Source organism: Apostichopus japonicus, chromosome 16, assembly GCF_037975245.1.
Source record: "Apostichopus japonicus isolate 1M-3 chromosome 16, ASM3797524v1, whole genome shotgun sequence".
Lineage (NCBI taxonomy): Eukaryota > Metazoa > Echinodermata > Holothuroidea > Aspidochirotida > Stichopodidae > Apostichopus > Apostichopus japonicus.
This window is the reverse complement of record NC_092576.1, coordinates 32,327,272-32,343,392: the sequence shown is the minus strand read 5'-3', so window position 1 is coordinate 32,343,392 and position 16,121 is coordinate 32,327,272. Positions and strand designations below refer to the sequence as shown.

The following is a 16,121-nucleotide window of genomic DNA, read 5'->3' as shown; positions in this document are numbered from 1 at the left end:
AAACATCTCCGTCACTTTCCCCTCCCCTCCAATTCCTGCAGACCCACATAATCTCATGAACCCACCTTATGGAATCACATTAGGATGACCTCATGTAGTGTCACAATACCCACGGCCGCTTTACAGCAATGACCCTCATGTAGTGTCACAATACCCACGGCCACTTAACACCAATGACCCTCATGTAGTGCCGCAATACCCACGGCCGCTTGACATCAATGACCCTCATGTAGTGCCACAATACAAACGGCCTCTAGATACCAATGACCCTCATGTAGTGTCACATTACCTACAGCCACTTAACATCATGGGAAATCATTTATCCTTACAAGCCTCTGTGTACAACCCCTCTATGTACAGTATATACCTTCTATGTAGTGTTGATCGGAACAGATAATAGACATAACTTAATTACGTATGTGTATTGAAGCGTTGCTGTAAATGTCAGTGATCGTAGTATTCAAGTCCTTCTCTGTCTTTACTGATATACCGAGCATTCACCGTTTGTTGTAGTTATCCACTGATTTAGTAACACATGCTCATTTCAATAAACATTTTATTTGGTATTTAGTGTACAACAAGTAACATAATTTTCAGTCCAAAATACTATTTGGCGAGGCGTTGAAAGATAGATCTAAATGCTGAAATTTAATTAATATTCATATTTAATTACCAAAAATTACACATTTTGACTTTCTTCCTGTTTCCCTCACCTCTATATATTTTTCAACAAATGGTACTACGTGATTCTTACAATGTCTTGGTAGTCTCGATGTTAATCGCAACTAACTAATATTTTTGGTTTGTGAGAATAACTTTCATTCGCATAAATTAGTAAAATACACATCGTAAATACACAAAAAAAAAATCTTCAAACTTTACATTACTTTATAGTTAATTTAACGACATGTATTTATGATTATAGATCGGATTCACTAATATTCATTTCCTTGTAACGTAAGTTTATCTTAGCTAATTGATAGAGTACATTTTTACTAATTTCGTTTTTGGTTATGTTGTTTTCTCTAAAAATCACTTGTTATTAGGATAATAGAAATAAGTAATTTCAACCCATGATACGACAAATTTGCCCAAACTACTACAAAACAGGTAGTTGACAATGGTTAAATAACATGCATACCAGATTCTGCGAGATGTTGTACTTGCAAGTTTGACAAATAATTGAAAATATAGGGCTGCACCTTGGTTCTATTTTTATTCCATCATCTGTTTCGTTTTTTAATTCATCCAACATTGTCTCGTAAAAATGGTTCCTAAAAATTCGTATAATAAACACTGTTTGTGATTAATACAAACCATAAATGATGCGACCATCCACCGTTACGTTGAGGACTGACGTTGCCAACAAAAAATAGCAATACCGATATAATGAGAGCATCCTCGCTGAATTCGTAGACGTGAGTTCAAAAAACATGGCCACGTTTATTTGTTGAGTATGATATTTTAGAGTTCTGTGGTGTTATTGATTATAATTCATGTAGTTGTTGTGTCCTTAGTTTCAAATTAATGATATAGAAGAATTTAAAATGTTCTATATGTTCTAATCATTGTCAACCACAGGCTCCTTTATGATGTGTAGCATATTTTGCATAGCGGTTTTACCATATTCTATCACTAGGTTACTAGGGTCTGATTTATATATGTAGCCTTTCTTTGCTTACATTTTATGCCAGTTTAAATTTACAACGTATATGTAACCTTTTCAATTTGCATATTTGGTGGCTGCTGTCGCCTGAGTAACATTTGATATGTTGCTGAATATTTCTAGCTACCAAAAATAGTGCTCTTATGTGAGGTGGGATGCAGATATCGACTAAGAACAAAACAGAGGATACCATTCTAAAAATGTAATACATTCCATTCAAAATACATTGCATTGCTCAACAACTTGATAATCAACTTGATTTTTAGTCAACTACCAACAGTCTATAGAAGGAGTGATGACCACCGAACCATAGAAACTAACCAACTTTAAGGCTAACGTAGATATAATGTAACTCCATGCATTACTTCATTTTATATAGAGTGTTTTTAGCGATGCATGATTCATCTTGCGAACTTAAAGTAATGATCAGTTACTGAATGAAGATCCTCGATGTTAACAATGGGTGCTGACGTAGGTCCTAACATAGCCGTAGATAATAATCTGTCATTTTACAGTCCACGTTACTGGCAACAAGTTTCAGACATATTTTATGTACTTTTTGTAAGTCTGTAAAATTACATTTAATAAGTATATTTACAGACTGACCAAAATTTACATAACACAATCCCTTGTCTACTAATCCCCTTACATCTATCTCTTTGTGTTCACCATGCTCATAAACCTATCTGTATTCTGTGCGTGTTTTTGTCCCTTCTGTTACTGTTACTTGTCATTTAGCCTTTGAAGAAAATCCTGCTAGGATCGAAACGTCAGGCCAACTTACGTTTACACATTCTCCTTCACAGGTTCTCTAGTGGATAAGCAGTTTGCTAACAGTTTCATTTTATTCAGAAAATTCAATGTGTGAAACTTGTTGTTAGTACCTTTCCTTTTGAAATTAAAGAGTTTTTATTTAAACAGTATGTTGGTTGAGTTATCTTAGTATACACAAAAATCAAGAAATTCGTATATACAATATGTTTCTTCTAATTCTAAACTTGCCATTGTCAGAGAAAGCAAAAAGTACTCAGCACAGGTTATTAGCACAATGACTTTTCATCTCATCAGTTTTTAGCTCATTGCATTTGCTCCACTTCTCCAGTTTGATGTATTTCCAACTTTCACTTGTTATTTGAAGTGCAGTTTATTGTTTTTTAATGTTATTATTGCCAATTGCCTTCTTTACAAGGCAACTTATCAAACATATATACATACTCAAATATATAACATTGGTTATGGATACTATATGACGAAATAACCCTCTCAAACCCTTACCTCCCAGTGACCATTCTGAAGATCCAAATGAAAGTCGATGTCAAACGGACGCCAACGAACTACATGAAAAGATAAAGAGAATGAAATACACTGTTTTGGTATCACAATAAATAGCTAAATACATACAGCTGCTCTAAGCTGTTGAAAGTCAGTTTAACATCTGATTTTATTTTATCCGGAATTCATCTTAGATAATCTTTACTTACATATTTCATATTTGATAGTATTTCAGTTTCAAAACATTACTTAATGAGATGAACAAACAATGTATATTTCCTCTGTCTCTAGACCCATTTATAATAACCTTATTACTCGTGTTAGTACTCTTCCTGTGGATGTAGGCAAATGTAATCTTTATTTAAATATCACAGCCACCCAATAGGAGAATACTTTTCAAGCCCGTTTCATTCTGTCAGAGATTCCAAGATGCAATGTTTCCAGTTTCGCTTACTCCATCGCATTAATGGAACAAACCACTACAGCCATAAAATAGGGCAAATGGATAACCCGCGATGTCACTTTTGTGGTCGCTTTGATGAGACCCTGTTACATCTGTTTGGGATTGCCCTCTATATCAAACTTCATTTTAGATGTAGAGCAAGCTATTTCTGGCAGTCAGTTGATATTCTCAAAGAATGACATTTGCTTAGAGTATCATTTTTCTGTGAATCACCCATTATTATATCCTTATTTGTCATCTCAAGTACAAAAAATTCAAACACGGATATGAGATGTAGTTTTTTTTTTATATAAGTTTAAATTTGCTATTAAACTTGAGAAAGAACTCAAGCAAAGAGGAAAACTGTTATTTCTTACGAGCAGTTAAAACACTCATTTTGTAATTACCTTATACTATTCAGTTAATTAAGATGCATCATTGTCTTTGTATGTACTTATCATTACTTGTAAAATTTCTTTGACCTTATTGTTTTCAAATATGTATCAATTGACCAAAGAATGTTACCAATAATGATACCAAGTGTGGTAAAAAAAACAGAGATGAACAAACAAACATTTCATCAATTAATCTTGTCCATTCTCTTTCATTTACCTTGAATATTCCGAGTCTTCATAATGTCTGTAAATGCCTCAGGTGACACGGAAGTTGGCAGCTGAAGTTGATCAAACCTGAAAATGAGAAAAAATTGATCATGATTGCTATAGTTTTCCACGAAAAAGATAATACAATAGCCCCTGCCTATATTTTATTGTCTGTAAATATTCACGTAATTGAACCCAGAATATTAAGTATTTGCTTACAACTAATATTATTCAAGTTTTTAGCCAATGTTGTTTTACTGTAAAGCTGTCAATATGGAAAATGATCGCATTATTTAAACTGCACTATCTGGCTGCCCTTAAAATCACGGTTCACCGTCTCGTTTCTGTGATATTCGAAATTCTTTTGAAACTATTAGTTTGCGGAGCCCAGTTTCTGTAATTTGTGTCTATCCAGCAACACCACACACATAAAATATTAATATGTTTTCTTGTCGACTGAGTGATTGAGAAAAAAAAATGATATCATTTGTTCATGGAGAATATCCTCAAATGAAGAGATTGTAATGCGGAAAGTTGCCAACAAAGATCACGTGGCCAACAAGGCCTTAACATTTCGTATTATGTTTGTTAATTACATCAGTAATGAAAACCTTTAATAGATGTTAGAATTGTTTTCAGCGAAACTGATGTACAGTGGTGTTACGTCGAGGTTGACACTACCCGACTATACAGACTATACCGACGATCCGACTTTAAAAATTCTACCTGACGATATACTGCACAAGTACAGGTGTTTTAGCCTGACGATAGTTCACGATGCAGACCGACCATTCATGAAAGGTTTAATCGATCGTTATTGTTAAATTTTCCGTCGGTAGCGTCGGACAATCCCGACGATACCAGGCCTACAGTCTGTTGATAAACTCAAGAGAACTACTGTACTGAACTGACATTGCTAGCGGCCTAGTCCAAGTTGCGGACCGACCATTCATGAGAGGATTAAATCGATCGCTATTGTTAAAATTATAGTCGATAGTGTCAGTTAGCCCAGACGATACCAGGCCTACAGCCTGTTGATGAACTAAAGACAATGCGCTTCTGAACTTCCTGTACATTGCTAGGCGGCCTAGCCTAAGTTGTCTACAGTATTATTGCAACATGCACGAACTTCGATGCAAAACAATGTAACACCTCACATATATATACAGTAGCCTAACGTTTTACTACTTTCCCTGTAACAAAAAAAATACCTTGTGTACCTTTCCGAGTGCAACGGTGTTTAACGTTTGCAATCCACTATCGATAATATAGTATTGGTGAAAGATTTGTTTCTTTACCGGCAATATCTTACAATATAAAGGCACCATAAGTTGAAGAATAAAAAATCTGCAGACCGAACACAAATTTAGTGGATGTTATCCAGAATGCTAACAGTGAATTAATAGATTTAAACTTCCATTTAGTTTTGTTGTTACGACCTGACAATGCAATGCAGACGCCGCGGCGCCATTTGAATGTAACATAGTTAAATGGTGGGAACATCAAACACACCCCCAGCAATTCCCACGCGCGTTATCCAAGGGTTGACTTCAAAGCTTGAGGGGAAGTGGGGGGGTGGGGGGTGGTTACGTGCTTAAACAAAGACCTAAGCGTAGATCGTTATTTTCATATGAACTGATTTTACTACAGACACTGAAAAGTGTTGAGAGAAGATTTAATTTTTGAAAATTTATTTTGAACAAAATAGACTGACATCAGAGCACATTACGCAACTTTAGATTAACTTAAAATCCAATTTAAAAATGCATTGTAAGTACAGTACACTCTATCTATCAGTACAATTTCGGAGCTTGTCCAATATGATCTACTAAATAAAATCACACTCATGCTATTCGTAAATTGAAAAACATTTTTTGAGGCAACACCTATTATACTTTGTAAACTTTAAATCACTCATAACTCGAAAACGGAAGGAGATACAGACTTTGTCGGCAGAAGGAGGAATCCTAAAATGCGTTTAAAATAAGCTCTATCTATCAGTACAATTTCGAAGCTTGTCCAATATGATCTGACTGAGTTAGGGAAAAAATGTATAAGTTTGACAAAATAGCTTATAACTAGAGCACCAATGGTGCAGAAGCTCATACCTTTTCGAGCTTAAAAATGCATGGCACACAAAACCAATTTTGGGCCCATGAGGGATCCCCCCCCCCCCCTCTGTAGCAGAACCCTGGCCACACCACTGGCTATAATTCCTATTTTCCCCTTTAAATCCTATTTTACCCACTCTCTCAGACAATACCACTGTGACCTACCCTATTAAACTTTCTCCCCTCTACCTTAGCAGAAATAACTTCACAAGCACTCCCTACAAGACATAACTTCACAAGCTGCCTACATACCTCAGGCTCAAAGACTTCTAAGAATCGGCAAGTGCTGATTGGCTATAGGGCTCTCATGCTTACAGTTCAACAGTTAATAACAACTCCCAGTCCTGCTTTAATTCCACTAACAGCCTCTGCAGAGCCTAACCACAAATGTAAACAAACACTGCAGAGACTGGGAGACAAATTAAAGGAGCTTTGGCAAAAAGTGAAGGCTCAGATTTTTTTTAAACAATGGGGATTATTTGTAATTAATTAACTTTTAACCAAAAATTTTTAGGCATCACCTTATTCATTACACAATCCAACAATCATCAGTTCAACTTTGAATATGATCCATCAAAATCTTGAGGAGATTGAGATATTTGAAAATATTAAAAAGAATGACCCCGATGACCCCCTAAATGACATTTGACCTCAATTTTCCGAACACCCCTCGTAACTCTCATCCCGAGGAACATTGTGACCAAGTTTCAGTATAATTGGCCATACACTGTACGAACAGGAGCAATTTGAAAATATAGGGCCGCAGCCGGGCCACAAAAGACCCCTAGTTGATCTTTGATCTCAAATTCATGAACACCCTGAAGGTAAAACTACCATAGTACTATCGTGACAAACCCTCAACATTGTACCATGGAATCTGTAGGAGAAGAAGCATTTTGCGTATTTCCACAAAATGGCCATTACGGCCCACAGGTGACCTTTGACCCCAAATTTTGGACTATCTCTGATGGCCCTATACCCAATGGTCCTTGTGTCCAAGTTTCATGAAATTCCATCGAACACTGTGCGAGTGGCAGTGGTTTAACCAATTGTTGACGGATAGAGTGATAGACGCTGCACTGTAACAATAGCTCACACCAGCATGCTGGTATGAGCTAAAAATTAGCACACAAAAAGTCACACTCATGTTATTCTTAAGTGAAAAAAAAAAACATTACTGAGGCAACACCTTTTCTACTTTTCAAACTTTAAATCACTCATAACTCGAAAACGGAAGGAAAACAGACTTTTACCGGCAGTGTGAGGAATCCTAAAATGTGTTTAAAATAAGCTCTATCTATCAGTACAATTTCGGAGCTTGTCCAATATGATCTGACTGAGTTAGGAAAAATATGTATAAGTTTGACGAAATAGCGGATAAAAAACGAAAATGGTTAAGGCAGTGGACTTGTCATCTAAGGATTACAGGTTCGAGCCCTGGCCAGATCATTGCGTTGTGTCCTTGGGCAAGGCGCTTTATCTCCATTGCCTCTCTTCACCCAGGTGTACTGTATAAATGGGGGACCTGCGAGGTAACTAGTAAATATAGTTGCGTGCCCCGGTTTGTGGCTGCACCCTATGTGAAGTCCCCCGGGGGCCACGTGGTTGTGGTGCCCCAGGGGAGATTGCTTGAATTGTGCACACTTTGGTGTGTGGGTGTGACAAGTTACCAATGACCAGGAGTTAAGTTGTAAAGTAGCGTGAGGAGGCATTAGCCTCATACAAGACTGTAAAACCTTCAACTTTAACTTTTAACTTTTCATTTTTAGTACCGAAGATTACCCCCGGGGCTGGGGGCAGGATAAGAACTTACCCTGAGCACTGATTTCGGGTTATAATGTCAGGGGCGGTGCTAGCTTCCTAATGAAGTTGGAAAAAAATCGCCATTTATAAAATAAGTTTTTTTTACGCCCCGTCAAAGTAAAAAAAAACCTGTTATTTCTGGTCATTATGTTAAAAAAAAGGGAGGGGGGGTCTAGTTTCGACCCTTGTAGGAACTTCGGACACAAAGACGAGTAACAGAAAATACAAGAGGCAAACTACTTGTACTAGTGTAGGTATACAGAGGGCAAGGTGAACACAAATAAAGAAGTAAACAGATTAGTAAACAAAGAGGGAGAGAAGAAAATAAGTCAGGGAAAAAATATAAACTGTAGAAGGATAAAGAGAGGATTAAATAACGAGGAGTAAATAATAAACTGTGGGGAGCGTGGGGGTGGGGGGGAATCAACGCACAGGAAGGACATATCAAAAGTTTTAATAATGACAATAATATGACTAACGTGTTAGATGCGTGTATATCTTAGCACAGTGAAATGCCAATAGCCTTAAAGCAGCATTTTGCGTTGGGTCGCTTTTTTCCACCTTTTTAACATGTGCATCGATTTTTTTAGATGTATCAATAATAAAACCGCAAACTAGATACCATCCAAGTTTCACCCTGCCAAGAGCGTTAATTAGCGAGTAATTAACGATTTATATCGATAACGAGTAAAAGTGTCCTCGACAAAGTTTTCATATCTCCGAATCCACTAGTTTGAATTCCACCAATCAGTGAATAGTATGTTTATTCATGAGCATTTTGCGTTTGGTCGCCGTTTTCTACTTTTTTGATATGTCCATCAAGTTTTTTACATACATCAAATCACAAAACAGCAAATTAAGATATTAGCCAAGTTTTTCCCTGCCAAAAACGTTAATTGGCGGGTATTCCACATATATACAAAATTAAATCGCATTCAGTTCCCAAACCCACTAGTTTGAATTCAACCAATCAGAGATGCAGGTTTAGTTATGAGCCGTTGCTAAAAATAGAATCAAGACTTTGCGTTGGTACAACCAGGGAGTTTTTATGCAACACCCTGGTACAACTGCCATATAGACTACACAAATCGAGCGTGTCGTTATATTACGTATCTGTCAATGACGTTCGTAGTGTTTAAATATTCATATTATGGGCGAGGTTAATTGGGTTCCCAACGGAAAATATCTTGGAGAACAACAAAGTTGAAAGTTGCAATTTTTTCGAGTGTTATGCCACCATTTGAAGTAAAATATAAATAGATAAGCTAGTTATGTATGTTGTTATGGCATAGTGGAGTCAGTGAGGTTGAGAAATATCATAGTCAAGGATGCAAAATACTGCTTTAACACCTCGGCGGTTAAGAAGTTCGTGTTATTATACACAAACAAGAGAACTAATTATGATCAGCGTACATTACAACAGGAATTCTTCTTTTTGTGATCATTTCAAATAGAATTAAATGATACAAGCCGCGTTGACACCTCGTATAATCCCTATACGAGTTTATACGCATGAAATGCTATTGTGCTCAATGAATAGGGATCAAAGTCGCCGAAAGAATTAGTGAGATTTTTGAAACAGCCGTTTCTTAAATAGTAGTATATGACGCTATATTCACCTACAGGTAGCAGCGAAGAGGACGCAGGTAGAGTGTTTGCCGGCATAGAACTTAACTGTTTTTTCATTAATTGGGGTTCTATTCAGTGTTTCTTTTCCCGACTTTTTTTTTTTTTACAGTTGTAGAGGTTATGTTCCCCGGAGAATAAGTTTACTTGGATAGTTGGCAACATTTTGAAGAAATAATAAAGTATTACTAAGCGTTTCTTGTGTCAATTTTTTTATATAATTATATACCATTGGTTCCAACAGAGTGAAAAGAAAAAAAATTCCACCAGGGCCATCGGCTCAGCACGGTCCCAGTCCATAGGAGTTATGCTACTTTGCCCCACATTCTTTTCATTTCGAAAGACACACAGTTTGAAGTTCATTACACACTGAAGGCTTCGATTCTCTATCTGCCTTCAGTTTAGGGGAGATCTTGGGATTTTCATCCCTAGATATCGCTAGATATCGACACAGTACAGTGCCCTTGGGCTTTATTGGATTTTATTCTCCTTTTTCTCTTTCTCTTTTTCCCCCTTCCTTTCTTTCCTTCCTCCTCTCCCCCCCCCTTTTCCCCTTTTTTCTTCTCTTTCTTTCGCGCCCCAACGCCCCCCCTGGATACGCGCCTGATACAGTACTTTACATTTGATACAAAAGTTACTTCTACAACAGCTACAACAACTTCCCAAAATTTGTATGTGTCGCAATAGGTTAAGTTTTAACCGCGCTGAACAGTACCATTCATAATTTGCATATTACACGAAAATCAATACACGAAATACAATCGGGCGTCCAGATGGCGGGAAAATGAACCATCTTGTTCAATGTGTTGTTTTGTTCCCATGGTGCAAGGAACTTGGGCAAGTTCGAATGTCGATGACCTACTTATGTTTTGTGACCAATGTCAGTGGACATTATGTGTGTAAAAACTCCGGTTTTTCCACGTGTTATATATAAGTTTTACGTAAGCGGAGCGAAGTTCGGGCGGCTCTTTGATTGCGAGGAAGTACTTATCTAAGCATCAATATTTGTGAAAAATATCGTAAGGTTTTTCAGATATTCTCTTTGAATGTCCCCTCCATATATCTCTCTTTCTCCGTCCACTCAAAGCTCGACACTTACGCTAATTCTGTTAGAGGAAAAATTATCGAAATATTGCGATAATTTTTTAACTATTTATCGTGACGGTAAAAAGAAAATATCGCCCAACCCTATGCCTGACCCAATTAATATCTAGATCAGCGACAAAGCTTGAGAAACGAAGGGTCTTCTTACAGCCACCTGTTATTCGCAAACTTTGACCCATTTACGCGGTCCTCATGTTATATTTGCTGTGGAAGTAAAAGTTGGCAGGTCGCCAAGATAAATTCATTGGATACAATTAATTTCAACGGGACATTTATTAGCCTTTCTCGTAACACCAACGTTTATTTAGCAATACGAACAGGAGTTTGATTTTGGCATATTGTTACTCTGGACCGTAATGGATTTATAATAATTTTATCTGCTGCTGGATATTTGTACCTTGCAAGGTACAGAAATCAGAAAACAGAAATCTTTGCAAAGGCAAGGTAGCAATTCGCAATACGATGAATTCCGCTTTGCGGGATTCATATATCGTAGACGGTAGTTACTTTACCTAGCCTATTAGTTAGAAGCAAAGCTATTGACCTAACATTATTGGGCCTTGAATAATAGTAGTGTAGTCAACTAGGATGTCGTTCAACATTTTCGTGAGATAAGACCTTCAAATGAGTAGCTTGTTGTAAATTATTAAGTTAAATACGAAATGCTAATAATAAGGAATAGCAAAGGGTGCATGACTAAGTAAAGAACTTCATGTGCTTATAAATATATATGTGGGTAAGGTTACTTACATCAGCTCCTTAATACGTCGACATTTCATTCCGTAGTGAAACAAGTTCAAAATATCTTTATCTGTTACTGTCCCCGTATTGCCATATCAGAAGCTTGTTGTAAATTATTAACTTAACTACGAAATGAAACAATTAGAAATAGCCACAGGTGCATGACTCAGTAAAGAACTCCATGTGATTAATGTATATGTGCAATATACATAGGTCTGTAGAAACATGATCTGAACTGTACTCCATGAAATGAACGTCCTCATATGAATGAATCAGTTGTATACCTAATGTACAATGTTTATGAGATAACTTTAAATGCAACTGTATTTACTCCATCCACATCCGTTAAGGTATACGTCTTGAATTTACTTACATCAGCTCCTTTATACATCGACACTTCATTCCATAGCGAAACCAATTCAAAATATCCTTTTCTGTTAAGGTCTTCTGATTGGCACTTCGTGCATCATCATGTCGTCGAAATAGATTTCTATAGGAAAATATTCCTGGTAATGTCTCCGTGTTGTCATGCTGTACATTACTTCCATCTATATGTATCTTTTCTACAGTCGGAAGTTTTGGTAAAGATATCCCGCTGTGCAATATGATAGTGTCACCTTCAAACTTGATGGAAGAGTAATCGAGGTGCAAACAAGATATTGGAATCTGTGACGGAGACAAGATTAGAAGTTAATATTTACGTACAAGACGGCAGTCTTATGACGTTTGGAATTAAAAGTAAGATTCTTTAGAGCAACATAGATTGATACAATCGTAAAAACAGTCCACCACGGGGTATAATGCTGTAAAGTGCCAATACATTTGATATGTCATGGTCGAATGAACCTCATACAAATTCACCTGACTGGTAAATATGGATGAGTAGTGTATTGGTTAAATACAATAGTATGTTCCTTTTACTAAGTTTTGGATTAAATGCTATCAACTAAATAACAAAGCTTCCTCAACGCATGTTGACGTACCATATTCTTCGTCGATATTCTTCTACAAAGTTAGTATTGTATTGCAAACATATATCCTTCAGAAGTGTGCATATTGTGTAGAGTAAACATGACATTTCAGAAATCAGTACAAATACTTAGTACTGCTAGTCAAGTTGGGAGGATTACAGGCTACGACTTTCATAGCAAGGAACAAACTTTGATCATTCATCTCTCCCAAACTTTGCTAATAAGTATTACCTTAATGAAAAACATACGATTGCTTTCAATTTGTATTAGTAATATCAGACGACTTAGGGTAAACCAGGAATTATGTCGATGTACTACTATATCAGTGACATCACTAATAAATCATCAACAAGAAGCATACGTTAATGATTGCGTGGCCATGCAATGTATGGAATTGTATTTGCTTAAATATTGTACCAGTTTCCACCTCTTTATTTGTGTAGTTTTATGTTTACAGAACAACTGCCCAATAACTGTTTTGACCATCCCATTGTAAAGTATCGGTTACCGACAATACATTGGCATTAATGATAGCTGAGATTACATCATGTTAAAGTAGTAACTTACACGATTAACCAATTTCATCTAACATAAACGGCTTGCTGTTCCAGACTAAATGTAAACATCGAAACATTTAACTTTTAATATAATTCTTGAAGACTTTGGTATGTATTCTTAACAGTAAACTCTTTTTGAAATTCCAAAGCATTTACACGTCATGCCTTTATGTTGAAGTATTCAATTTTCTAAATACATCAACATATTGATTTGGTGTCAAATAATGAACGTGAACTAGAGTTTTAGCGCAATTGGCACATGCAGATATTTTTCTAATCAGTTTAAATATACGACAACCTTTGCAATTTTCCAGAAAAAAACAGTGTGTATTCATTAGCTAAGAAAACCATCCAACTTCTTTAAATCTATGAAATATTTAAAGCGGTTTAAAATCATATACTTTTCAATGACTGACAATGGACTTGAGAATAAAGAAAAACAAAATCATTATAACAATAGTTAACAGTTCCTAACTTAGGTGTAGGAAAAAATAACCTAAACACTCATTGACATGTATTGTGTGGCTTTCAATGATCAGCCTGGGTATGACTATGACATTTGTTACATTGTGTTACATTGTTTCAGAACTTTTGAAGGTATAACTACACAAAATTGACCTATTTATCAAAGTCAACTCATTGTGCTATGAATTCCATCATTAGAAAGAAAAAGCTACAATACACTTGAAGTCTATGATACAAGGTTTCTCAGTGTACAGTACGAAATGCCCATTTTTGTTCAGATATTTACGCAGAAAAAAATTTGGTTATTTAGGTTACTCTCTTCTTTCAATTTTAAAAGACTGTTTTTTGATTAGCCAACTTACATCATTTTTAGATGCAATCTCCAGCAACTGTGTCGTTGATCTTTGAAGAAGAGCGCTGTCGCCTCTCTTTATCTTAACGTCTCGTGAGCAGAGATCTTTCACTGAATATATAATTTCGTTCACGTCACCAGTTTGTTCCAAGATACAGAGGATGGCAAAAGTATCCCCGCCTGGTAAACTCTTCAAATGGTTGATCAGTTTCTTTCCAGCATCAGGATCCAGACCACAGGCAAATCTAAAGAGGTACTGAAGATCAAATGGATCTAAGAACCTGAGCGTATCTTCGATATCGTATGCATTCTTTACAAGAGTGACAAGGTGGTGGGCTGCATACCATTCACAGAATAGCTTATGATAAAAACGGACCTCCGTTGTAAACAACACATTGTCTACAGTAGAGTCATCGCTCACTACATCTTCTTCGACCAAAATGCCAATTAAAATATACTGGTGATAAGATTCTGGCCCGACTCTTTCACGAAATTCAGTCTTAATCCATGACAATTGTTGGTTTTCCTTGTTTAATCCTTCGAAAGCTATTTTGTCTAGCTGATGATGTTCCATTTCACGAAGATAGACCCTGTTGTTTCTACTGTCGTTAAGTTTCCGTTTCCGATTCAGATGGTCGTAAAAACATCTAATAATGTGTTTAAAAAACTGTGTGACAGACTTGAATTTCATGAAGTCTCTCTGATCATGAGCCATGTGGGCAAACATCACGAATATGAGAGGCACCTGGCAAAGATCAGCAAGAATGGAGTTTTCATAGAGCCGCTGTTTTATTTTATCCACTGCCTCATTGTTGTTACCTACTACAGCCTTGCGAATGTACTCATCCCTAGCTTTGTCATCGAACCCTGTTAGTTTGGCCCTCTTAGTTTCTTCTCTGAGACATTCTGGAAGATATCTTGTCGTCAAGCTCACATCAAAGTCTGCAAACAGTTCCATCTTAATAATCCTGTGTACATCATCATTAACATTGCTACCCCTGCCAGGATACTCGTCATATCCATCTAAAGTGATGTGGACGGACGAGCAACTGTTAATGATCTTTTCAATCTCATGTTTGCTAACACGGGGTTCATGGGATAGAAGGAACGACTTAATCGCCCCAAAGAGAGACTTTACTCTTCCAAGTTGTCTTAGCCGAAGAAGAATTAGTATTTCTACATTGTTCATCGGGGAATCCGATACGTCATTGCACCAATCGTAGGCCAGCTGAAGGGTTAACGTTGACTTACCATACCCAGGCTCTCCTTGTATAATGCGTCTCTTGGATTTACACCGGAAGTCAGTATAAACACTTTTGTAAGATTCCAAACGCTCCCATGATCCTCCGTTGCCTCGCCTCAGCTCTGGTGCCAGACAAACTTCAATGCCCCCTTCTACAAAGACCTTGTCCACACAATAAAGTCTATCTTTTATGTATGGCAGGGGTTGAATCGCATCATATTGCTCTTTATATGTCTTTTTGAGACCTTCTATCAGGAATATTTTCTTCTCTGAAGACAAAAAGTAACAACGTATAAATTTTCCAGGTATGAATAAAATTTATGAACAATAAGTTAATGGCACAAATGGGAACACGTAAATCTCAATTGTTTATTCGGTACTGATAATACAGTTTTGTTACTGTTCTGTGTTATTAAGACGACAGGGGGGGGTTACATTTTTTACCAAAAGAAAGTAAAGATTCACAAATGACAATGTCAGAGTTAAGGCCATCTACCTTGAAGGTCAGGAGTCAGCTCCATTGTCACGTGATTTACTCCAGACAGTCTACGAAGCGTGAATGGGTCTTGTCCGAACAGCCCCTGCCCATTGCTTCTGCTAATCTGTCTTTCTTTCTTCAAAATATGAGAAAAATACTGAAACTAAATATTTACATCATTTTGTTAACTGTCAAAATATATGCTGTATTGTTTTGTTGTTGCATATGGATGGTTCAATGTTTTATTAATAACCAGACAGCAAAACTGCAGTGTGGTTTCAATGATGCTACATGAATAATCTTATTTGAATGTGACACACTATAGTGGGGTTGAAACCCTTATCCCTGTGATCAACATATCTGAACCAAGGTTTCTTGGTCTGTAATGATGCATTCTAGGGTATATCAAACAATTTAGGCTCCTAAATATAACTTGGCTAAGGGTCAAAAACTCCTTGTGTGGCCGTTGCTATGGCAACCACCAAAAAACAGTAAATTTATCTGTAACTTCTAAACTCAAGAAAGAAAACTAGTGATGTTGGTGTCAAAACATAGGTAATTGTGATCTGTGAATACAGTGGTACCATCCAAAGCAGGCATAGGTACAGTTTAAGGAACAGTTGTCATAGCAACTACCGACAAATACTGAAAATTGTTCCTAAATCTATAGGTGAAAAATGCTTATGAA

General features: G+C 36.7%; 1 protein-coding gene across 19 annotated transcripts in view; it reads right to left on the bottom strand.

Moving 5' to 3' along the window:
• The window catches only part of LOC139982121 (uncharacterized), a 325,984-nt gene that overhangs the window by 296,896 nt on the left and 12,967 nt on the right, over window positions 1-16,121 (bottom strand). For 15 of the 19 annotated variants that reach the window (XM_071994689.1, XM_071994685.1, XM_071994676.1 and 12 more), the window contains 5 exons: window positions 15,452-15,569; window positions 13,723-15,224; window positions 11,741-12,033; window positions 3,993-4,069; window positions 2,942-3,000 (listed from right to left, as the gene is read on the bottom strand). In XM_071994689.1, coding sequence (XP_071850790.1) covers window positions 2,942-3,000; window positions 3,993-4,069; window positions 11,741-12,033; window positions 13,723-15,224; window positions 15,452-15,476 — 1,956 coding nt within the window. In that variant the 5' untranslated portion in view covers window positions 15,477-15,569. Of the gene's footprint in view, window positions 1-2,941; window positions 3,001-3,992; window positions 4,070-11,376; window positions 11,720-11,740; window positions 12,034-13,722; window positions 15,225-15,451; window positions 15,570-16,121 lie in introns of those variants that run through there. The other 4 variants (XM_071994679.1, XM_071994678.1, XM_071994674.1 and 1 more) reach the window with 2 other exon arrangements.